This window comes from Littorina saxatilis, linkage group LG11, assembly GCF_037325665.1.
Source record: "Littorina saxatilis isolate snail1 linkage group LG11, US_GU_Lsax_2.0, whole genome shotgun sequence".
Classification (NCBI taxonomy): domain Eukaryota; kingdom Metazoa; phylum Mollusca; class Gastropoda; order Littorinimorpha; family Littorinidae; genus Littorina; species Littorina saxatilis.
The window spans coordinates 29211932-29238205 of NC_090255.1; the positions used below are offsets into that span (position 1 = coordinate 29211932).

At 43.4% G+C, this 26274-nt stretch overlaps 1 protein-coding gene across 1 annotated transcript; it reads left to right on the plus strand.

The window, feature by feature from the left end:
• The first annotated feature begins 8399 nt into the window (after positions 1-8399).
• LOC138980212 (uncharacterized) lies at positions 8400-11598 on the plus strand. Its single transcript, XM_070353051.1, has one exon. The coding sequence runs from the start codon at positions 8454-8456 to the stop codon at positions 10794-10796; it is 2343 nt and encodes a 780-aa protein (XP_070209152.1). The 5' UTR covers positions 8400-8453; the 3' UTR covers positions 10797-11598.
• The last annotated feature ends 14676 nt before the right edge of the window (positions 11599-26274 follow it).

Genomic DNA, 26274 nt, shown 5'->3' on the forward strand with positions numbered 1-26274 from the left:
TTGAAATAAAGAAGATCCGTAGTTATCCTTATTAATCTCCTTCCAGATTCTTTATATGTGCACACACACACACACAGTCAATCATCTGACTCCCGCTCAGAAGTTTAGGAAAGCATAGAGAAGACTAGAAGAATTTGTAGTCTTTCACCAACTCATTCTTTCCAAACAATAGCCAATGGTTTAATTAGAACATACAAATTGGTTTGTTTCTGACATAGCAAATATCAACTCATTCCTCAAATTCTCAAATACTTTCTTGCTTACAATAATCAATTCATGACCTTTTGAAACTCATTCATTCATTGTCCACGACCTTGTGAAACTCACTCATTCATTGTCAACGTCATAACATATTTACAAGGACAAGAAAGCAAATAAACAAAACATAACTTTTACGTTATGTAGAGGTGACGATGTAGCTAGCCTTCAACCTTACGGCCTCCATCGCACCCTCGCCACACTGGCACCACCCCGCACAAGTCAGACTGGGGCGGCCTGTTACAAAATATAACACCCTACTGTAACAACTAACAATATTCAAAACACACCAACCGAGCACAAGAAAATTATACAATTCCGAAATTATTCAAGTACACAAGTCATGTCCGCGCATACAAAAGAAATGTTCAAGTTCACACAAAACTAGCAAAGTACCTCATCTTCCAATATGGCGGCACCCATACAACATTCCAAGTCATCCCGGCAATGTTTCCCGGTTCCAAGGTTGACATCAAAAGCAAGAGCAGGTTTTCTCATCCGAGAGCCCAGGTCGAATGACTTTCAATTGTCAGGCAGTTTACAATCACAACTCACAAAATCAGGCGGTTGCGATTATAACGCGAACAACTCGCACAGTTGTAAATTCACGTGCCGCGAACCCAGTTTGACCGTCCGTAGCTAACCATGGAATTTTACTGAACTGTTAAAAGTTTCCACCCTCAAAGTTAAACCACTCCTGACAACCTCTTTGTATTACAAAAAGCACTAGTTATATCCCTTCAACTATAAACACCATAACCGCCATTCATTACATCACCCCTTTCCCCGATTAAAAAAAAATGTGAACCCAAAATGAACATTTTTTTTTTCAAAAACTGTACAAGTATAAGTATTCCAGTAACAAGAAAAATTTTTTAAATACATATAAAAAATACATAAATAGATTAATAAATAATCAAAGCATAAGGAAAACATTTATTAAATACTCTGTCCGTTCCCAAAGAGTGCAATCAGTTTACAACCAAAAGACAGTGCCATCCACCAAAAAAGTGACGAAAGCCACGAGGCTGTCCTTAAACATGAGCAACAATGGCAAGCATAATAAACCACACTTACGCCGCCGTGTAGATAATCACCCACTGTGTTAATCCACAACAGTTATACTCATGGACATTCAGCAATTTTCGCCTATTACTGAATGCAATAACATTGACGTTCTTGGTACCAAAGATCGCCAATAAAGTTTGAGTAGCCCCCGCTAAACTCAATACAGTAAACCTCGACTACAACACAAAATGGTACTAGCATCAAAATATCCAAACAAATTTTTCCAGCCAGATTAAATAATAATCACAATGTGAAAAAAAACCAAGAACAAAATTAAATTAGTTCTTAATACATACACAGCATATCAACACTCACAGCACAAAAAGTATTGTCCTTGTTGATTGCAGAAAGTCTTTTCACTGTCCTTTCAACCATCATGTTCCATTCACTTCGTCAAGCGTGACAACACATCAGCCTCAAAATTCCTGACTCCAGGAATTGGCACTACTGTGAATGAATACTCTTGGAGAGACAGAGCCCATCGCAACAGTCGGCCGTTGGCAGTTTTGGACTGTCGTAAGTACGTCAACGGTCTGTGATCAGTCTCAACAAAGAAATGTGAGCCAAACAAGTAGCGATGGAATTTGTCAACTGCCCACACCAACGCTAGGCACTCTCTCTCCACAGTAGAGTATCTGGTTTCTCTTTCCAGCAGTTTCCTGCTGGCATACAGAACTGGATGAAGGACGTCGTCATCATCAGGCTGCATCAGGGCTGCTCCAATCCCCGTGGAGGATGCATCCGACCGCACTGTGAACGGCCTGGAAAAGTCTGGCAATCTCACCAGTGGTTCAGACGACAAAATTTCTTTGACCCTGTCAAAAGCCATCTGACACTCTTTTGACCAACGAACTTTGTTTGGTTGGTTCTTCTTTGTGAGTTCTACCAGGGGGGACACAATAGACGCGAAGCTTGGGACATAGCGCCTATAGAAACTGATGAGCCCTACCAATGACCGGACTTGTTTCTTTGTGGTTGGGACAGAGACATTCAAGATTTTGGACACTTTGGAGGGAACTGGACGCATGCTACCCTCCCCAACTATGTGACCCAAAAACTCAATAGAGTCAAACCCTGCCTCTACTTTCGACGGTCTCACAGTCAACCCATGTTTTCCCAGTTCTGTCAACAGTCCGTCAAGTGCCTCTAGATGCTCACACCAGTCTTCTGTGGCTACAAGTACGTCATCAAAGAAATGAACAGATTTGAACCTATCCAAATCCAACATCTTCATCATCCTCGCGAAAGTACTTGGTGCTGTACTCATTCCGAACGGCATCTTCTTGAACTGATATAGACCTTGAGGGGTACGAAAAGCCGTTTTTGCTCGATCAGACTCTGCCATCGGAATTTGCCAATAGCCCTTAGCCAGATCAATCTTCGTGAAATGCTGCCTGCCCTGCAATGAAGCAAACAGAACTTCCGGATCCGGTATTGGCTCAGCGTCAAACTCCGTAATCTTATTGAGGTGTCTGAAATCGATGCAAAAACGAGTACTTCCGTCCTTCTTCTTGACTAGAACAATAGGAGACGAGAACGGAGAAATAGACGGCTCTATTACGTCTAGATCTAACATCTTCTTCACTTCTTCTTCAACCACTTTCTGAGACTCAAATGGTAACGGATACTGTTTCACATTGACCACAGCACCTTCAGGAATCCTCACCACATGCTGCACTAGGTCACAAGTACCAGGCAAATCCGTCATTTTGTCCTGATGCTTCTGAAACACCGCCTGCACTTTTTGTTTTGCCTGCATAGACAAGTCAGGACTATAGACCACATCATCTACATTCTCAGTCTGAACTGTGGGAACTGACTGTAGTTTGACTTTCTGAATGTCTACCTCCTCTACTGCACTGGACCCACTGATCACTCCCAATGAGGCAACAACTGGGTTCTGACCAACATCTTCATTCCTAGACACATACTCCCTGAGCAAGTTGACATGGTACACTTTCTCAATCCCAGGTGAAATTTCTACAACGTAATCACATTGATTCAGTCTTTTTATCACCTGAAATGGACCTCGCCAGCGTAGTATCATTTTGTTCTGCTCAGTTGGAAGTAAGACTAAGACTTTCTTTCCAGCGAGTATCGTTCTTGGCTTCTGAGATCTGTATGATCTGTTCTTCTTTGATACATTCTGAACAGCCTTCTGTGCTCTACTAACACTGTCAGCCAAGACCTCTTTCAAATCCTGCACATACTGTGACACTGGAACCTGCTGATTCTCCCGACTGCTATCGGTCCACGCATGATACAGCAGTTCCGACGGTCCTTTTGGGTTTCTACCGTACAGAAGTTCAAAAGGTGAGTACCCTGTAGACTCCTGTGGGATTTCTCTGTATGCGAACAACGCAAAAGGCAAATATCTATCCCAATCCTTAGGTCTATCTGCCATCAACTTCTTCACCATGGATTTCAAAGTTCCATTGAACCTTTCACAGAGACCATTCGTCTGGGGATGATAAGGAGTCGTGTGCAACTGCGATACCGATATCAATCTCATCACCTCTCGCATGACATCAGATGTGAATTGTGTACCTAGATCTGAGAGAACCTCATCTGGTAAACCCGTCCGGGTGAAAATGCCCAACAAAGCTTCCGCTACTGCTTCTGTGGTCGTTGATTTCAAGGGTACTGCTTCCGGATAGCGTGTCGCAACATCCACCAACACCAAAGCGTACTGATGACCACGAGCTGACACTGGTTTAATCGGACCAATCAGATCAATGCAAACTCGGGAAAATGGGACTTCTATCACAGGCAGTGGTTGCAAAGGTGCCGAAGGAACTCTACCTTTGGGAAAGGTTTTCTGACAGATATCACATGATCTGCAGTAATCCTTGATCGACTGCCGATAACCGGGCCAAAAGAAGAATGCGGACACCCTTTTGAACGTACTGTTCGCGCCTAAATGACCACCAAACAAACCGTCATGGGCAGTGATCAAAACAGACTCGCGCAAGCGTTCAGGAACAACTAGCTGCCAAACCACTTCATCGTTGACCTTGGAGTAGTACTTTCGATATAACAACTGGTCCCTCACAACAAACGACACCACACAACCAGACGACTCTTCCGATTTTCCTTGGCCAACTTTCTCGAACAGATCATGCAACGTTTTGTCATCCATTTGCATTTTGGAAAGTTTCTCAGCATTGATATCAAGTTGGGGAACTTTAGCGGTCAACAGCGGTCTAAAAGGACGTTCTTCTCTAGCTTTTTGACCTCTTGTCTGGACTGCGCTAGTAACCTCTACACATCCAAATGTGCATCCCTGTATTCTTCCCAAAATGACGTCACATACTGGATTGTCGATCACACATGCCTCAACACTTCCAGAAAAGTATGGTGTATCCAGACTCACAATCGCAATGGGTAACCGAACCAAATCCCCACTGAACTGTCTACACACCTGTACCTTCCCCGTAAACTGATCATCTCTCACTAGGGACTTCCTGACCCCAACCGTGGAACACCCACTATCCAACATGACCGTGACCTCACTACCATTTAAGGTACCTTCACATGTCTGAATAGACTCGGGAAGTTCATCACTACCTGAAAATCCTACTGACGCCACAGACTGCTCGTCTTCACTACAGCTGGACTCTTCAACAGTGACAACGGATACTGAAGCAGTATGCATTTTTTTGGGACAATCTGCCAACTTGTGCGAAGTATCTTGACACCACCAACACTTCCTCTGATAGTTCTGACCACCTCTACCTCTACCAGCTTGACTAGCACCTCTACCACCCTTATTATCAGGAGAGCTTTGTTCTGTCGGTGGGTTTGTGTCAGCCTGACTATTCTTCTTAGAAAACCTGTGACCACCTCGACCACCTGACCCTGAATGACCTCCTCTCCCACTTGGAATACCGACATTAGCCAACAGAGGATCACTAGAACCTTTTGCTGCTAGGTTTTGACTAGGATGTGCTTCCCTGTATCTCTCAGCTGCGTCTATCATGGTTTGAGCAGTAGTATGCTTGTCTTCTTTCAGAAAAGTAACCAGAGACGACGCACAACTAGACAGAATCTGCTCTCTGAGCACCAAGTCACAGAGCAAAGCGAAATCTGTGCCAACTCCAGCCATATCTGTCCATCTAGTAAAAAATCTTCTCATGCGGGAGAAAAAGACATGCATGGTTTCACCAGATTCAGGTTTGCATGAGCGAAACTGCGTTCTGAACCCTTCTTCAGTACATTTGAATCTCAACAAATGCGCTGACAGTTTGGCATAGTCATTAGTATCTTCTACTGGTAACTCTTGAAAATAATTCAGAGCACGACCTCTGAGTAGAGTAGGCAAAATCAAAGCCTTCTCATCTTTTGACCACTTCAAGCTAGCTGCGTGCTTATCGAAGCGATACAGATAACTCTCAATGTCATCTGATTTATCATCAAAATAGGGAATCTTGGGACGATTGGCCAATTTATTCCTGCTTGCTTTTTCAACCAACTCGTCTGCTCGCAACTTTGCCTCCCTGTTCGCCTTTTCTTCTTCAATATCGAGACGACGATTTTCAATCTTAGCTTGTTCAGCTAACTCTCTCTCTTTAAGCTCCCGTGCAGCAGCGAGTTCTTTTTCTTGACGAAGATTTTCAATCTTAGCTTGTTCAGCTAACTCTCTCTCTTTAAGCTCACGTGCAGCAGCGAGTTCTTTTTCTTTCAACAAAGCTTCTCTTCTTGCTGTTCTTTCCTCACGCAAACTATCCTCCACATACTTGTTCAGTGATGCACCATCTTTTCCTAAGGCTTCACCCTCCACCTTAAACTGCGCTATCAAAGCTTGAACCTCTTCTTGAGATGCCATCGTGAACAAACCGCTATCACTTAAGCAAACTATCCACTACATAGAATGCTAGAGGGCAACACCAAGACTTAGCTTTGACTAACGTGAACACAATAGTCCACTAAACTTTAGAATTTACCTGACTTCCTCAAGTGCAGTACTAAAGTGACACAGTCTAGGAAACCGATCAACCGAACTACATGGGGAAACAATCAATACATTTGAAACTAGGCTCCGCCCAAAAACTTGGCCTAGGAACTAGACATACCCCCATTCCCATACACTTATGAATCAAGGCATTGCTGACCCACAACTATTTACAAACTGTGTACACGTAAAAGGGAAAAATGATGTGTCATGTATTATTCACTTGTAGGTAAAACTAACCTACAGGGCGCTTCATGTAAAGTAGGGGGAAAAAATAACCTACTCACAAGCAAGAACCAACACTCAGAGAGACAAATTATTCTCAAAAATATATAGAATGTTAACTTGAGTGTCAGATAAGCAAATGACAAATGACTCACTCCTGTCCAAAATATGTCGTTCAGTCAGGCACAGGATGCATCCGTCCACAGACCAAGGAGCTCCCTTCACAGGCAGATGACAAGGATGTCCATCCTCCAGACTGCATGCATCAGCATCTGCGCAAAACCAAACAACACTTCAGCACTACAAGTCAATAATATAAAATAAGCCTAACTGCACTCAAGGGAACGCACCAAAAAAAATAATTAATCTTCAAAAATTTTCCAATTAATACAACCGCAAGCTCGCCAATGTAAGAGATTTGAAATAAAGAAGATCCGTAGTTATCCTTATTAATCTCCTTCCAGATTCTTTATATGTGCACACACACACACACAGTCAATCATCTGACTCCCGCTCAGAAGTTTAGGAAAGCATAGAGAAGACTAGAAGAATTTGTAGTCTTTCACCAACTCATTCTTTCCAAACAATAGCCAATGGTTTAATTAGAACATACAAATTGGTTTGTTTCTGACATAGCAAATATCAACTCATTCCTCAAATTCTCAAATCTTTTCTTGCTTACAATAATCAATTCATGACCTTTTGAAACTCATTCATTCATTGTCCACGACCTTGTGAAACTCACTCATTCATTGTCAACGTCATAACATATTTACAAGGACAAGAAAGCAAATAAACAAAACATAACTTTTACGTTATGTAGAGGTGACGATGTAGCTAGCCTTCAACCTTACGGCCTCCATCGCACCCTCGCCACACTGGCACCACCCCGCACAAGTCAGACTGGGGCGGCCTGTTACAAAATATAACACCCTACTGTAACAACTAACAATATTCAAAACACACCAACCGAGCACAAGAAAATTATACGATTCCGAAATTATTCAAGTACACAAGTCATGTCCGCGCATACAAAAGAAATGTTCAAGTTCACACAAAACTAGCAAAGTACCTCATCTTCCAATATGGCGGCACCCATACAACATTCCAATTCATCCCGGCAATGTTTCCCGGTTCCAAGGTTGACATCAAAAGCAAGAGCAGGTTTTCTCATCCGAGAGCCCAGGTCGAATGACTTTCAATTGTCAGGCAGTTTACAATCACAACTCACAAAATCAGGCGGTTGCGATTATAACGCGAACAACTCGCACAGTTGTAAATTCACGTGCCGCGAACCCAGTTTGACCGTCCGTAGCTAACCATGGAATTTTACTGAACTGTTAAAAGTTTCCACCCTCAAAGTTAAACCACTCCTGACAACCTCTTTGTATTACAAAAAGCACTAGTTATATCCCTTCAACTATAAACACCATAACCGCCATTCATTACAATAACCAGATTGATAGGCTACGACTGTAAGTACAGAAGAACACCCCCCCCCCCCCCCCCCCTTGTAGGACCTTAACTAAATCAGAGATAACTAGGTTTTATGAGAGTTGGAATCTTAAAATGAGGGTACATTTACAGAGGTTACGAACAGAAAAACTGAGAAAACACGGTCTTAAAAGGGAGGGGGTCTCTAATCAGGGGTCGTATAAGGGGGTTCCACTGTATTTCACTTGTACTTCTTCCTCCAAAAGCGGCGTATGGCTGCCTAAATGGCGGGGTAAAAGCCGTGGGAGTTTCAGCCCATGAACGAACAAACAAACTTGTACTTCTCTTTTCGATTTAAACATTCCTTTCTCGTTTTGTACATTTCACGAAACTTTTTTTGATAAAGCAGGTTCATAAGTTACACTGTATCTTACTCATTTTCCTCTTGCAGGTAGCAGACGAACCCAAACCCTCCTTCTGCCCAGCCCCATCAGATTCTGACATTACCTCAATCGTCATGGAGGTCAACACGACTACCGCCACAACGTTAGCCGAGGCGCATGCTCAGCCGGAAGCGGATATGACGGCACTGGCGCCCGCCATAGCGTACACGTCACTGATGATGCTGATGGGCGCGATCGGCAACGCTGTAGTCTGCTACGTGTACGGCTTCCGCTGGCAAAGCACGGTGACCAAGATCTTCATCTTCTCCCTGGCCGTACTAGACCTCTCCAACTCGTTGATCTGCATGCCCACCGAGATCGTCATGCTGGTGAAGATCGTCTCCTTCGACTCACCGGCCTGGTGCAAGCTGTCGAGATTCCTCACCTACACCCTCAACGGGTCGTCCTCGCTGATTCTCGTCTCCATCGCCCTGGACCGCTGGTACAAAGTCTGCCGGCCCATGAAGCACTTCTTCGACGTCAGGCGCGCCAAGCTGACGTGTGTCGGGGCGGTGGGGCTGGCGGCGTCACTCTCCTGGCCCGCCCTGGTGCTGTATGGGAGCCTGACGGTGTCTGTCGTCGACAGTGACGTCATGGGCGTGACGTGTTTAGTGTCGGATGACTTCATCGGGACGTGGTGGCCCTTATTGTTTTACTCGCTGTACTTCGCGTGCTACGCGGTGCTGGTGGTGAGCATCACAGTTCTGTATTCCCTCATCGCTGTCAGGATCGTGCAGCTGAAACGCAAGCAGAAACAGAGACTCACCGCGACTTGCACAGGCCTCAGGGCGTCCAGAATCTGCTCGCCGACCCAGGAGCTAGTCCTCGTTGAAGTCAGCCACCACGACAACAACGACAACCACCACCACCACCATGGTGATAAGAACGACAACAACAACGACGACAACGGTGGTGGCAAAAAAGGCGCGTTAAAGATTCACATGATCAACGAAGAAGCGGAGCTGTTGGAAGAAGAGTTGATTCAAAGTGCTCTAGCTACCGTGGAGATTGTTCCACAGTTTGAGAGAATTCAGGAAGAAAACGACCGAAGGAGGAGCGTTAAGTTCAAGCTTCCACAAGTGTCTTGTACCGATGGAGACACCACCACTGCTGATTGTGTCCCAGAAAGCCGAGAGTCGGAATCTAATCAGTCTGCCGATGCAGACAAAACTGTGGCAACGGGTGGTGTAAGTGATATTCCCCAAAACGGGCAAGAAAATATCAAAGTAATTCCCCAAGCAGGTGTAAATCAAAATGGATTCGGTGTGCCTGAGAGCGGTAGCGATGGTGAAAATTGCACCTCAAAAGCTTCGGATACGCTTCAGCGACATGGGCATCGCGCTCAGGTAGTGGAAGCTGTTTCAGCTGACCAAGTATTACAAACACACACAATTGACGCTGCTGTTGACAAAACCGCCAGTGGAAGGGAATTTCAAAATGGCGAAGATGTTGATGATGTTACTGATAACGACTGCGAGATGAAAAAGACGAACATTAATCTCTCGATTCCTTATCGCTGTCACGAAGACAACAGACTTCTATCTCGTCTCAGCTCCCACTCCCATACGGACTCCCCCGACGAAGACACCGACTCCTTCGAACAAGGAATTCACTTCGTTTCCCCGTCCGAAATCTGCTGGCAGCATAACCCCATCGCGGACCCTGACGTCATCAACAATGACGTCATTGTCATTAGTGATGTCAACGACGAAAGCATGGACGAACTCGGTACCAGTGGTGTCTGGCTGCTACGCGACCAAGTGTCGCCTGACGGGAAGGCTAAACTGGAAAAAACGAAGTCGGGCACTTCTGTCGTACCAGCTCCCCAGGCGAAAGACTGCAGCAAAAAGAAGAAAGTTCAGAAGACAGTCTCGGAATCTCAAGCCTTCTTACAAACTCCAACGAAGCAACAAGATGGCGGCGTTTCAAGCAGGAGTTCGTTTCTCTTCCCCCCTGGCGGCTATCCTGGAGGGCACACTCCCACTTCCCGACTCCCAACCCCCACGGGGGGTTCTCCCACGGATAACCGCCCGGTGCGACTGTCCAACGCGTTGCTTCTGGAGAGACTGAGCAAAAAAATGGCTTACCGCCCCGCCAAAACCACCCGCATGCTCTTCGCCATTTCCATCGTCTTTGTCGTCAGTTTTCTCCCCTTTTTCTGCGTCGTCATCGCGCGTGCTGTGCACGGCAAAGCCTTTCTGACGTCCTTGACCGACGTTGGGGTCGTCCTCATTAGCATATTCATCAGGTCATCGTTTCTGAGCAACGCGGCCAATCCTATCATCTACGGGTTATGCAACAAGCAGTTCCGGACTGAATGCCGGCGTCTGGTTCGTCGCTTCTCTGGCAAGGAGCATGACGTCACGATGCGCGTCATGGAACAGACTGATGACGCAATCGGGTCTGAGAATTCTTGATTGGGTTTTTGGCTTAGCTTTTTTGTTTGTTTGTTTGTTTCTTTGTATATATATATATATATATGTGTGTGTCTGTCTTTCTGTCTGTTTGTTAGCTAATTTTCTTGTTTACTTGTTTGTTTGTTTGTTTGCTTATTTGTTTAAGCATTGAGAGAGACAGGCGAAGAAGGCTTCAGAGAACGAGTAAGAACCCATAACATGACGTCGCACAAAGCGTCATCTACTATTTTGATGACGCGAACATTGTAATGGCTCGATGGTATCTCATGAATTCATGACTTATTCTTACAATGTTTAGTGTGTGTGTGTGTGTGTGTGTGTGTGTGTGTGTGTGTGTGTGTGTGTGTGTATGTGTGTGTGTGTGTGCGCGCGAGTGTGTGTGTGTGTTTGTGTGTGTGTGTGTGTTTGTATGTGTGTGTGTGTGTGTGTGTGTGTGTGTGTGCGTGCGTGTGTCTGTGTGTGTTTGTGTCTGTCTGTGTTTGTGTGTGTTTTCGTTATCTTGGGTGTAAGAAGTTAGAATGAAGTCGGGGAGGAGACGGGTGGGGTAGTGTGCTGGCGTTTTGAATTTGTGAGAAAGAATGATTTAATGTATAGTTGTTTGCTTTAAATGCGCATGGCAGTTATGTTTCTGGGCCAAGAAGTCAACTTACGAATTATATATTAATCTGGCATGAATTCCTGTTTTGTACCCCTTTGAAGTGTTCACTTTATAATTATTATTTGATTTAATTTAAATTTGTTTTTGACAAAAAGGCTTACGTTTTCAGTTGTGAGAGAGAGAGATAGAGAGAGAGAGAGAGAGAGAGAGAGAGAGAGAGAGAGAGAGAGAGAGAGAGAGAGAGAGAGAGAGAGAGAGAGAGAGAGAGACACACACACACACACAGACACACAGACAAAGACACAGAGACAGCGGAAGACAGAGGCAGAGTCCCTCACACACACACACACACACACACACACACACACACACACACACAAACAAACACACTAAAACACACACACACTGATACACACGCGCGCGCGCTCACACACACACATGCACTCACTCACAGACAAACGCTCGCTCACACACACACACACACACACACACACACACACACACACACACACACACACACACACACACACACACACACACACACACACACACACACACACACACACACAAGATTGCACAAAACACTCATACTTTCGTGGTTCCGGGTTGGTATTCTAGCCGTTATAATAGCAAAATTGATTTAACAAAAATAATTTTAGGCTGGAATGGTTTTTTTTGTAAATCTTTGGTTAACATGATATTAGTTTATTGATAAAGTTTATTAACTTAAACATGTAAACATTTGATTACAAAAATTAAATAAATAACCATGAAGAAGGATGCTTCCCGCTTAAAAAAATAAAGGTGAGAGAAAAAAAACACCATAAAATGTGGTAGCAGCCACCTGCATGCAACTGAGAATAAAAACAAAAAAATAAAAAATAAATAAAAAGGGTCTCCCCGTGTTTTTATTTCATTCAGTTTGAGTAGTTGCTATTGACTTTGAAACTGACACGCTGGCTAAAAAGCTGCAACATTGTGTCCTTCCAAGTCAAACTGTCGTTTAACTACCGCCCAGTATTTATTTTTACTGCCCAGTAATTATTTATTTTCCCCCGGTATTCATGTGTATCTAGCGGAAGGTCGGCAGCTACCAGTTGGTTAGACCGGCACGGTTGGCCTAGTGGTAAGGCGTCCGCCCCGTGATCGGGAGGTCGTGGGTTCGAACCCCGGCCGGGTCATACCTAAGACTTTAAAATTGGCAATCTAGTGGCTGCTCCGCCTGGCGTCTGGCATTATGGGGTTAGTGCTAGGACTGGTTGGTCCGGTGTCAGAATAATGTGACTGGGTGAGACATAAAGCCTGTGCTGCGACTTCTGTCTTGTGTGTGGCGCACGTTATATGTCAAAGCAGCACCGCCCTGATATGGCCCTTCGTGGTCGGCTGGGCGTTAAGCAAACAAACAAACCAGTTGGTTATTTTTAGAATTGAAGATTCCCGATGCTTGCTCTTCTCTGCGCACGCGTTACCGGCGTTTTCGCCGGCGTGTCAGTTTCAAAGTCAATAGCAACAACCCAAACAAACTGAATGAAATAAAAACACGGGGAGATTTTTTTATATAAACCTCAGTTGCATGCAGGTGTACATGGTATAGTACCTAGTAAACGCCCACCCCCCAGTTTCGACCAGTGGACTAGTAGACAAGGAAAATAAATAAAGATTATTCAGTCTGCTGTTATTGTTGTTTTTCAATTGTTTCCTTTCCTTAGACATGCTTCGGGGATTGGATAGAAAAAAGGTTTCTGGAGTGGCTAGAGAATCGCAATACATTTTTGACTGGGAGGAAAAAGAAGAAACGAAAGCTTCATCTTTGGTTTAAACATAAGTTTATTTCAACAAATGTTACAATCATGACATGTATACAAAAGACACAGGTAACAGCAACAAGCTAGAAGCCAATAGTGGTGTTCCTGCATGGATATTATAACGTAAGGCGGTAACGGCTGAACAATTTGTGTAAAGCAGTTCTTAGTGTATGATGTCATTGCTAGGTTTAGTTATTTGACCTTGACCCTGAAGGTCAAGGTCATGTCAAGGTCAAGCATGTGAGTCGTATGGGCTTTGCCCTTCTTGTTTGTTTTTTGAGTGGGTCCAGCAAAGACTACACATCTGAGCGTTGACAGTGTTCTCGGCCACATGAGTAAGCAGGCAACACACCAGCAGCATCAGGAGGAACTTCATGTTCCTTTCTTTCTTTATCTGCACGAAATATTGAACAGATAAAATTACAAACACACAAGCAGACAGAGATAGACAAGACAACACATGTACAGGACAAGACAAAGAGACAGACGCAGAGAGACAGACACAGACGGACACGCAGGCACACACACACACACACACACACACACACACACACACACACACACACACACACACACACACACACACACACACACACACACACGTACACACACACACACACACACACACACACACTCACACACTCACAAACGCACACACACCACCACACACACACACACGCGCGCGCGAGGGTTTGGCGAATTTCTACTAAGGGAGATAATTTACCTCAGGAATCGGCTAAAAATCCTTTTGTTAAGATGGAATTGCTCCCCTTTCCTTGAACACAAAACTAAATTCTCGGAATTGTCAACGGTTTGGCACAAACACTGTTTGATTTTGAATAATGAACGTTTCCAATCCTCTCCTATTTTGGATCATTTAGCTGGTTTTTAAAAGGCACATTCCGTCTCGTGAAAACAATTCGGCTCATTATCTCGAATTTAATCAATCAATCAATATGAGGCGTATATCGCGCGTACAGTTCTAAGCGCAGGGATTTATTTTATTTTTTCAATTTTTATTCAAGGCGCAGGGATTTATTTATGCCGTGTGAGATGGAATTTTTTTACACAATACATCACACATTCACATCGGCCAGCAGATCGCAGCCATTTCGGCGCATATCCTACTTTTCACGGCCTATTATTCCAAGTCACACGGGTATTTTGGTGGACATTTTTATCTATGCCTATACAATTTTGCCAGGAAAGACCCTTTTGTCAATCGTGGGATCTTTAACGTGCACACCCCAATGTAGTGTACAACAAAGGGACCTCGGTTTTTCGTCTCATCCGAAAGACTAGCACTTGAACCCACCACCTAGGTTAGGAAAGGGGGAAGAAAATAGCGGCCTGACCCAGGGTCGAACACGCAACCTCTCGATTCCGAGCGCAAGTGCGTTACCACTCGGCCACCCAGTCCCGACTCTTACATGGGATAAGGACCCTGTCCTTCACTTGGTCACATATCAACAATGAATAGCTTGGTCGCTTTCTATGCACAGATGAAATGGTTTGATGAATTACTTTTGTAAAAGCAATCAGTGGATTTGTTGGAAATTAACCCATCAAAATAATTATCCAACTTACCACAGCGAGCAGTCAGGGCGTGCATGCAGCCAGGCTTCAGATCAATGGTATGTGCTTACGTTAAAAAAAAAATGCGCCTATTCCTGTTAGAAGAATCGTTGTGGTAGAATTATAATCATGAAGTGATTAACACATTCGTTTACCAAAGCAACAGACCGGCACGGTTGGCCTAGTGGTAAGGCGGGAGGTCGTGGGTTCGAAGACCTAAGACTTTAAAATTGGCAATCTAGTGGCTGCTCCGCCTGGCGTCTGGCATTATGGGGTTAGTGCTAGGACTGGTTGGTCCGGTGTCAGAATAATGTGACTGGGTGAGACATGAAGCCTGTGCTGCGACTTCTGTCTTGTGTGTGGCGCACGTTAACTGTCAAAGCAGCACCGCCCTGATATGGCCCTTCGTGATCGGCTGGGCGTTAAGCAAACAAACAAACAAACAAACAAACAAACCAAAGCAAGAAGGTGCAATGTCACTTTAAATAGCAATGTTCAAAACAGCTACGTAAAACAATGCTTGAGCTAAAAGCGAGGAGGAAGCCATTCCTAGAACGTGTTCTGTTTGCAAATTGCACAGAACACTGCATCCAAGAACATAAACAAATATCCCCCGAAGAAACATCGGACGTGCCCTTTCTGGCAAAGTGTCCGGTTGTGTCTCTCGCCGAATCGGATTGCTCTCACGCTTGTCTCTGTGTCTGTCTCTTTCGCTTGTCTCTGTGTCTGTCTCTTTATTGCTGTCTCTGTCTGTCTGTCTATCTGCCTGTGTGTCTGTATGTATGTCTGACTGTCTCTCTCCCTCTGTCTGTCTCTCTGTCTGTCTGTCTGTCTTCTCTCTTTTTCTGTTTCTGTCTCTCTTCCCCCCCCCTCTCTCTCTCTCTCCCTGTCTCTCTGTCTCTCTCTCTCTCTCTCTCTCTCTCTCTCTCTCTCTCTCTCTCTCTCTCTCTCTCTCTCTCTCTCTCTCTCTCTCTCTCTCTCTCTTGCTTCAAGGGTCGTGGAATTGAGTAATGCGAGAAAAGAAGAAAAAGTTAACGATGTGGTAAAATGATGCTGCATGGGAGGTCACGCTGATCTGGCTCGTAATGACCCAAGAAAACTGGGCTTTTGGTTTTAGGTTACCGATTGATTGTTTTGATTGTTTTTTTGTGTTTTTTTGTCTTGCTGCACGGTATCTGCTTGTTGTTTTGTTCGTTTGGTTGTTGGCTGGCTGTTTTGGGGGTTGGATTATTGCATATAGATAACAAGTGACACAAGTCGTCTGCTTTTGATAGCGGTTATAGACTAATTATAAAATGTCTACGAATGTGATTCCTTCCGTTGACACTGATGAAATAGTTGCACACATAATTATGCAAGTAAGCAAGCACGCGCGCACACACACACACACACACACATACACACACACATACACACACACTCACATACACACACACCATATGAATACACACACACATACACACACACACACACACACACACACACATACACACATATACACACACACACATACACACACACACATACACACACACATATACACACACACACACACACACACACACATACACACACACACACATACACACACACACATATATACACACACACCTACACACACACATACATACACACACACATACACACACACACACACACATACACACACACACACATATACACACACACACACACACACACATACATACATACACACACACACACACACACATACACACACCAAAAAAAAACCACACACACACACACACATACACACACACACACACACACACACACATACACACACACACATATATACACACACACACACACGAAATGATGTTGATTGTGGGGATGTATCGAAATGGAGGACGATTTTCGTTAATGTCAAAGCCCAGGCAGACTTGATGAGATAGCGATCAGAATATTTGTTTCAGGATGGCAGTGCATTTTAAACCGGTTTCGTCCAAACGCACTCACAGAACCCCGCTCCCGTCAAACGAATTCCCCAATCGTCGCTGACGTGTGCAAATGTCAACACAGGAACTTAAATCTGCAATTCCAACAGCCACAGACTTCATCTGAACATTAACCTTATCCAAAAAAAGGCCAAGAAACATGGATTATTTGAATGCGGAAGAATTAGCGGCTGCATCTGCGCATGACAACGCATGCGCATAAAACCTGAGACCGCGCTCTTTTAACGCAGAGCATTCCCACCTTTCTGCTGAGTTGTCTGTCGAGGGGGCCAGTAACTTGGACTGAGGACAGCACGGTGACATGGATGAATGGAGTTGTCGCTCGTAGTTTTGGGCTCACGTAAGTGTAGCCTATGCGATGGTAAACTTTGTCTGTCTGTGCGTGCGTGCGTATGTATGTATGTGTGTATGTCTGTGGTAGAAACTTTAACATTTTTGGCTAAACACCGAAATACTCATTTCACGTGGTTAATTTTCAAGCACCATCTTCAAATTATTGAAGCAATGATCAACATTGTGTCGGCATGTGTGTAGTTAAAGCGTGTATCCAAAGAAAACGGGTGGTGGGGGGTTTTGAAGGGGTACAAGCAGTTGACTGATTTGTGTCGTGTTTGGCATGTAGACGGCAGGTCAGGTGTCAAGATCAGGTCAGGGGTCGCGCGAAGGATTGTGGTCCAGTTCTCACCTCGCCGATTCGCCGGGGAAGACGATTTCATGTTGTTCGGTTTCTAAGCTCCAGAAAAGTAAATAAAGAAGATACCAAAGGGAGATTTCCTACAATTTGATCTGCACAGCGTGTTTCCAATGTCCACGCGAGGAAGAGCTGTCGAAAGCGCGGCAGTCAGTGTCGATCTTGCAGCCGTATCCCGGTAAGTTCAGAGACAGATCTAGTGTCTCCCACTCTGATAACGTGTCACCTACTGTTAATCCGTTTTGTTTTAATTTCTTTTTATTTCAGCAGACACGGATGTCAAACACAGTGCTAGGCAGTCACCTCTAGTGAAATGAGTTGATCTAAAGTGCCTGTAATGTTTGGATGTCTTTGCTCGTGGTTCGATTTATGTGAATTTCAAGACTTGCAGTAGAGTCTCAAGTTAAGTTTACTCTGCCCGAAAAAAACTGTCCACCATTTACTTGAACATGCAGATATAAGGAAACGGAATGAATCTGTTCTCAAAGTCAAAATGATCACGATTTTTTCCTCAGATTCAAAACATGCACTGTCATGGTTTTGTCTGTACAATTTAGTAAGTCTTAAGTACTTTGCAACAACTTCCTTGAACGTGAAAGACAGTTTTTGAATGCTAGATCTGTATCGCGTTTCATTCCAGACTCGATCCTCTCTTTGATTGTAGATCTACTGTTTGCTGTTTACGCACTATCATATGATTCGCTATGTAACGTTTGGTAAGCTTACCTTGCCACAGCTTTCTTGTCTTTGTTGGCATTTCTGGCTGTGTTGACCGTCAGAATTATTTTAAGAACCAGGCTGCTGCAGTCGACATGTTTCGCATATTGTAGGGTTACCATGCTGCATAGGTAAAGTGGCTTGTATAACCTGACTATTCTGTTTCAAAACACTGTTTATATTTGTGTAGGTTGTAGTCATCATAACTAATCGCATTTTGCCATTTGTTTCAGAAAGGAGGTTAACCTACAACAAGATCGACGCTATGTCAGATATATGCCTCAGCCACATGAAGACTTCCGAATTTAGATCTACTCGGCATGGTGACAAGTCTTGATGAAAAGTATAGGACTGAGGACAGCAGTGGAAAAAGTGCCCACATGGCAGGTACCTAACCTATTACCCTAGTCATTTTATCTGTTTGCCTTCTTTTGAAAATTATACATGGAGTTGATATGATGCGTTAGTTTTAACTGTGTGTGTGTGTGTGCGTGTGTGTGTGTGTGTGTGTGTGTGTGTGTGTGTGTGTGTGTGTGTGTGTGTGTGTGTGTGTGTGTGTGTGTTTGTGTGTGTGTGTTACGGAGTGAGTGAGTTTGTGTTATGTTACTGTTTGTTGATTTCTTACGGGAGCCTTGAAGGCTTCGCCTCTTGTTTTTATAATTGTTTGAATAGGGTTGCGGTGCAATACCGTCATCTTCCATTGGTGTTTACAAGCATGTACAACATATCCCTGAAATGTAAAGATAACTTTAAAACTATTGTTGGTCTGACTTAAGACCTTCAGATTTGTCTGGTCCAAAAATGTGTGTCTAAAGTTAAAGGTTTTTTTAATTGTATGTTGTTAGGGTTAATATTCATTCTAACTTGTGTTTTATGTGTGTTCAGTTGTGGAATAGCAAGGACTAGCTGTAAGACAGGACCAGGCGGACCGTACTGCTTCCATCTTTTGGTAATGAAGATGTCAAGAGTCTCAGTTTTCCTCCCTTCTGACCCTAGCTCCTCCCCCCTCCCCCTCCCACCACCCCTCTCCCCCCTCCCCCTTAGATTCCCCACTTTCTCTCCATCCTCTACCAATAGCCAGGCCCTCCCCCCCCCCATCCCTCCCCAGAGAGAAAAACAATCAACACGAACCGTTCAATAAGATCAGCAAGGACAGAGCCGTTTGTTCTTTCCCTGAGACCAGACAGACAAGCCACCTTATCCCTGGGAGCAAATCTCTTCTTCCGATGAGCAAATCTCCTCTTCCAATGGACAAATCTTTTGTTTCAATGGACAAATCTCCTCTTCTGAGGGACAAATCTTCGTTCTATGGAACGGAGAGCTTTGCCGAACAGACGAAAACAGGTCAGTGGAAACGAGAGGCGTACCACATTAATCTGATTTACCGACGCCGATCCAATCTCTATAGCGCGGGCGGTTTGTACTCAGTCGTTCAACGTGCGCGATTATTTATGCCCGGTATCTCGGTACGTCTTGATCTGTGAGGATTTGACAGGTGATTGATTTGTGGAGCGGTGTTGTAGCTGTTTGTTAGAAGAAGAAGACTAAGATGATGATGTTGGGGAGGATTTTAGGAAGAAGAAGAGGAGGAAAGGACAGCAATAATAACATCATCAATATCAACAGCATCAGCAGCAGCATTATCAAGCAGAAGAAAAAGAAGAAGATCAGCACACACACACACACACACACACACACACACACACACACACACACACACACACACACACACACACACACACACACACACACACACACACACACACACACACACACACACACACACACACACACACACAAACATAAACATAAACAACAACATAAACAACAACATAAACAACAACATAAACAACAACAACAAACACAGTCTAACAACAAGCGAAGTTACACATACACGGTTCAAAACAGGGAATTTCAGATCAAATGTGTTGAAGACCATTTGTTTCCTGATCTTGCTGCTGCATTGGTTTTCGATATCTCATTTTTGCTTTCATTTATCAAATGTCTCATACGTAGGTGTGGGATCACTCAGTTTTTCTGGCCCCAACAACTAACTGCAACAAACTACATGAATAAAGCAGAACAGGCGTACAGGGTTTTCAGGGAATGACTATTATCCCGGAGAGTTGTGTATCTCTTGTGTATCTCTTGTGTATCTCGTATTCCTTTCATGTGCTGGGCCGTTTGCAACTGATTGATGTCTGAACCGGACACCTTCTCGCTTCGGTCTGCAGGCAATTCGCAAAATGCATCAGTCTATATATGGGTTGGGCTGGAAAGGAATAAGCCGAAATAAGGGCTGGCACAGTTTTTGACTGTTCAGCCTTTGTTTCCCAAAACTGCTATGCTATGCTATGCTAACTTAATATTTATGTCCCCAGAACTAGTGTCTATTTGGGACATGACGTGGTTATTATGCCAGGACCTCAAAACTGCCCCAGCTTACTTTTTTTTAAACGAATTGAAGCTGATGCGTGGTCAGTTTGTATGAGTTAATTTTACCAAAACTGTCCGAGGAAAGCGCGCATTGGCAGATATTTGAAACAGTGTTTGCCATTGGTGTTAGAAAATAGCCGAGCTAAGTATATACATTTGAAACGAACGGCAGTTTACTTCCCTTTGGTTATTTGATAAGAAAAGTAAGCAAAATCGAGCTTGGCATTTCTAAATGAAACACAAGTTACACATTCCACTCAACTTAGTTTACTTTCAATCGCAGGAAGTCAGCTTGCGGAGACGCAGGTTGAAGTCACCAGGGATTTTTTTTTTTTAAAGTCAACACCAGTGAGTTATGAGAAGAATCCGAGAAAGATAAAAGTAAAAGAAGAGGATCAGAAACCTTTCTCTCTATTCAAAAATATAACGAAATTACATCTGTATAACGTCGAATGAAACACACGTGAGAGAGAGCTTGAATTGCTACGTAAAAAAATATCATATTCCCTCATTTGCATTTTGAATAATTGTAATTCTTACTCTTTGATAAAAGTAAATATCGGTACAAACTTTCACAATTTTCTCACAAGATGTTGGGTAGCAAACTCTCAAAGTTATGAATACATCCATATCAATTTCAATATTGACAGGAAACCATACTTGCAGAGTGCTAAAAATGCAAAACCTTTGGCAGATGTTGGCGCTTTGGGTTGGTGTTCTTATAGCCAGTATATTTAATAAAGTACGCGTGAGTTAAACAAAATGCAGGAGTGTATTGAAACAAACACAGTGTAAGATAACCTGCGATATCTCTACAATTTTTTTTTTAATCAACTATACATTCTACATCGGAAGGGTACCAGAAAAGGCTTTGAATATGCGTATTGTTTGAAAAGCATTGAGGATTTAAATGCTTAAAAGAAAAAGAAACGTAGTTTTTTTAATTAAACATATTGCAGGGCTCCCCATAGCGCGCGTCTCTACGTCCTATACGCACAAGAAGCCGAAAACACGTAGGCCCTACTAGAAATATATGGAGGGGGTCCCTGGACGCACTCGATTTTAAAAGAGCTGGTCCTAGTACGCACTAAATTTCGATTATCATGCGGGTACCGTAGATACCATTTTCAGACTGCAATCAACACTTCGCAGTACACTACACGTGACCACAATGTTTTATAAGTACACTGGGACTTTCCGGCTTTTGGACCCTTGGGACCCTCTAAAATTCTGCAGTGGGGGTCCATGGACCCTCTTAAATTTAAAATTGGAGGTCCCCGGACGCACTAGGAGGACTGTCCGTGGGGAGTCCCTCATTACCACAAACGATACTGCACTAAAGAACATGAAAGTGTTCCTTGCGAGCCAAGTTGTCGGAGTGGACTATTATAACACCGACTCAAAAACAGCGTCGATGAGGCCCTTTAAAACATGACGTCTTCAATAAAAGTTGTGACACTTTCCAAGACACGATTCAAAGAAACCCGAGCCTTTTCATTCAACATGGTAATAACATCTTCTGGCACGGACAAAATTTCATTGGGCAAACATTCCGGAACCGAACATCCAAACGGCCCCTTAATGTCAGCCAAATGCTCGGATCAGGAAAAAACAACATTTGTTCTGTGACATGCGCAGGTCTTTGAAAATCGAAATTAATTCGTGAGAAACAGGAATAAGTTCTTATCTTTTAAGATTGATACTTTGTATGTGTGAGTTTGGCGCTAGAGAAGCAATGGAAAAAGGGATGGAACAAACAGAAATGAGCGTGTGTGTGTGTGTGTGTGTGTGTGTGTGTGTGTGTGCGTGCGTGCGTGCGTGTATGCCCGTCTGTTTATGTGTCTCCGTGTGTGTGTGGGGGTGGGGGGTGGGGGGGTGGAGAGTGTGTAAATGTGAAGGCAGGAAGGGGGGGGGGGGGTGTTGGCAGTGTGGAGGATCGTGGTCGGGGGAAAGAGAGGGAATTAGGGACTCGTTATGAGAAAAAATGGCGAATGACTTCATGACGCATTTGATCAAATAAGCTGACAGATGTTAGGGAAATAAGAGGACATAAAAAAAGACGCTATTACGGTGATTGCGAGAGAGAGAGAGAGCGAGAGAGAGAGAGAGAGTGAGAGAGAGAGAGAGAGAGAGAGAGAGAGAGAGAGAGAGAGAGAGAGAGACAGATAGACAGACAGACAGACAGACAGACAGATAGACAGAGAGAGAGAGAACTCAGAACTCAGAACTTTATTACATAAGGATAAAGGTTTTAGGCTTAGCCTAATCTTCCAACCTGTCCTTGCAAGATATACAGAGAATAATTGTAAACAAAGCAAAGACTGCTCACATACCTCATCAAAGTATTAAACTAATATAACATCAAAATAATGGTCGAGTATAAAGATAAAAAATATTGGACTCACAAAGTCATATAAAACAAAACCAGACACAACAAACGTAAATGTTTTTTAAAATTTCTTTAAAAAGTACAGCAATGTATTGCTGAACAGGGCCATATACAGGCAGCTAAAGTTTCAAGAAGAAGGGGGAGGGGGACGAGGGATTACACATTCAGATTAACTACATATACAATATTTAAAAAACAAACAAACACTTAAGAGCATTGCATACATTATCCGAGTACACAATGGAAACTAAACATCAGGGGCAGTTTGTAGTGTGATCAAATGTGTGTGCAACTGCCTTTTAAAGGCCTTTAAGGATGCGGATCGTTTGATTTCTATTGGCAAAGAATTCCACAGAGATGATCCTGAAAAAGCTAAGCTGGATTTATAAAGATCTATACGAGGAATTGGAGGAAGTAAATTTTGAGACCCATACCTCTTCGTAACATGTGTAAAATAGAATTGCACATAACTGGGCACATAACTGGGCACATCACCAGAGAGAGAGAGAGAGAGAGAGAGAGAGAGAGAGAGAGAGAGAGAGAGAGAGAGAGAGAGAGAGAGAGAGAGAGAGAGAGAGAGAGAGAAAGAGAGAGAGACAGACAGACAGACAGACAGACAGAGAGAGAGAGAGAGAGAGAGAGAGAGAGAGAGAGAGAGAGAGAGAGCAATATCTGATAAGCTCAAATGTCCATGGCTGTCACGCGCTCATCTCAATACGATCTTCAATGTCTTTGAATGCAAACAACCAAAACAAGAAACTAGACGATCTTTCGATGCATGGGAACAAATACTTTACAAAAAGGCGCGAGTGGCAATTTGCTAAGTGGCATGAGTTCGATTTGAGAAAGAGGATTCGAAGACGTGTGCGATATTCTCAAAGAGTAAAATTATAATGAAGTTAAAATGTAGATTTTTAACATTTTGTGTTATTTCCTAGTGTTCATTCCTTTAAATCTCAAAAAAGCGCTATGGTCGCACTGAGAATTGGGGATTAAGCATGGGCGGTGGATGTAAGAACGTGTAAAAAATCCAACTTTTACTCCCCTGTCCCCTGTTAGTCTTGGAGGTGGAAGGGGTGGAGGGAGGGTAGCACGACATTTCTTTGCGCGAGATCACATATTGGCATTATCCCTTCGCCCGCATCTCATTTTTGCGTACGAGATTTTTACTGGAAGTACAACTTTGGGGAGTCAAAATTTCGTGGAGGGAGTAATTTTTTCGTACCTTCGGGAGTTCTTTAAATTTCTCGTACACAATTCTTACTCCGGAGTAACTTTTTCGTGGAGTACAAATTGCGTTTTACACCGGCTTCATCTTAGATCCACGATTCCAGTTTACGGGACCACACACACCGAACATCTAGACTGTTTTCACAACTGGAGAACACCACACACATATCAGTATTTCAAAGAAGCACGGACGCTGTTATTACACCCCCGGTGTAGGGGTGTGTATAGGATTCGGTCGATGTGTTTGTTTGTGTGTTTGTGTTCGCATATAGATCTCAAGAATGAACGGACCGATCGTCACCAAACTTGGTGAACAGGTTCTATACATTCCTGAGACGGTCCTTACAAAAATTGGGACCAGTCAAACACACGGTTAGGGAGTTATTGGTGGATTAAGATTCTACAAGGACTTATAGAGGGACATATTAATGGTCAAAGGGAAATAACCTTCTCAGTTGCTGGCAGTGAGAATGGTTATTTCCCTTTGACCAACGGGGGTGTTTTTCCTACCTCGGAGGAATTTCTTGTTTGCTATTGTCCTCTTTGATAATGGTAGCGCGTGCATTTGCCAGAAGCGTTCGTTGAGGGCAAAATATACCTGCGCAGTTTCAGCGGCACAGACGACGCACTGCCTATTATTTATGCCGCGATAGGGATTATGACGAGTACTTGGCCTGTTTTCCTTTCACGCAACGTGTAGCGGGCTGGTATAATCTGCAGTGCGTCGTCTGTCCCGCTGAAGTTACATAGGTGAGCGCCAGGCCTTAGCAATACGTGTGTTTCCACTTCGACAAAATAACTCATGTTGTGGTGGACGGGAACAAGGGGTGCGTCTTGCCTGCCCTTTCAAAATCATATTAGTTGATACTGCAATTTTCTCTCTGAAAGCGGCGTATGACTGCCTAAATGGCGGGGTAAAATCCGGTCATACACGTAAAAGCCGTGGGAGTTTCAGCCCATGAACGAAGCAGAAGAAGAAGAAGATACTGCAATTGAGGAGATTTGTCCGAATACGAAGTATAGCTGCCCGTTGTATTCGATGCTTAATTAGCTTTCCTCGTCTACAAGAGAAAGAGCTCGTGTAATTAAAAATAAAAAATAAAATAAAATAGGTGTGTGTGTGTGTGTGTGTGTGTGTGTGTGTGTGTGTGTGTGTGTGTGTGTGTGTGTGTTTGTGTGTGTGTGTGTGAGAGTGTGTTTGTGTGTGTGTGTGTGTGTGTGTATGTGTGTGTGTGTGTGTGTGTGTGTGTGTGTGTGTGGTGTTGTTTTATGCAATTATATAGTGTTAAAGCGACAATGACTGATATATATTTAACGTACTATTTCATTGTAATAATTGAGTGGATTGATGTGTTGCTTTGCTTTTTTATTCTTGTTTTTTTCCTGTCCATTCGTCTCTTTTTTTGCCGAATACAACATGTTCATATTCGCAAGGATATTCGGCACAGTGTAAGGCAGACATAAAGTAATGCGATGTTGTGCTGAAATAAAAATGTCCATATTTATGTGTTATGAAGTATGGACAATTAAATTGTTCTTATCTAATCTAATCTGGTCTGGTCTGCTCTGCTCTGCTCTGATCTGATCTGATCTGATCTGATCTGATCTGATCTGATCTGATCTGATCTGATCTGATCTGATCTGATCTGATCTGATCTGATCTGATCTGATCTTATCTTATAGTTGTCTTTATTTGTCTTCATATAGACTATATAGCAATCAATTAGCTAATGTGTCTCTGCTTTTATGTTTGGTAAAACATCTGCCGCTGTCTCTGACAATTTATTCTTCAAGTTTGTTTTTTTTCTTCTGAAAATATTGATTTGCCTGGACTGTACACAATAAAACTCTGAAATTAGTCGTATCACGTGACCAATGTTGTTGGACCTTTGACATAAACATACGATGATATGACTTTCAATAGAACCCAAAAGAAAACACGTACCGCACAAATCACTTCTTCGGACCTGCTGTCCATACAAGAGTTAAAGTTGCAGCAAACTTAAATGGCTTTTTATATTTAGTCAAGTTTTGACTAAATGTTTTAAAATAGAGTGG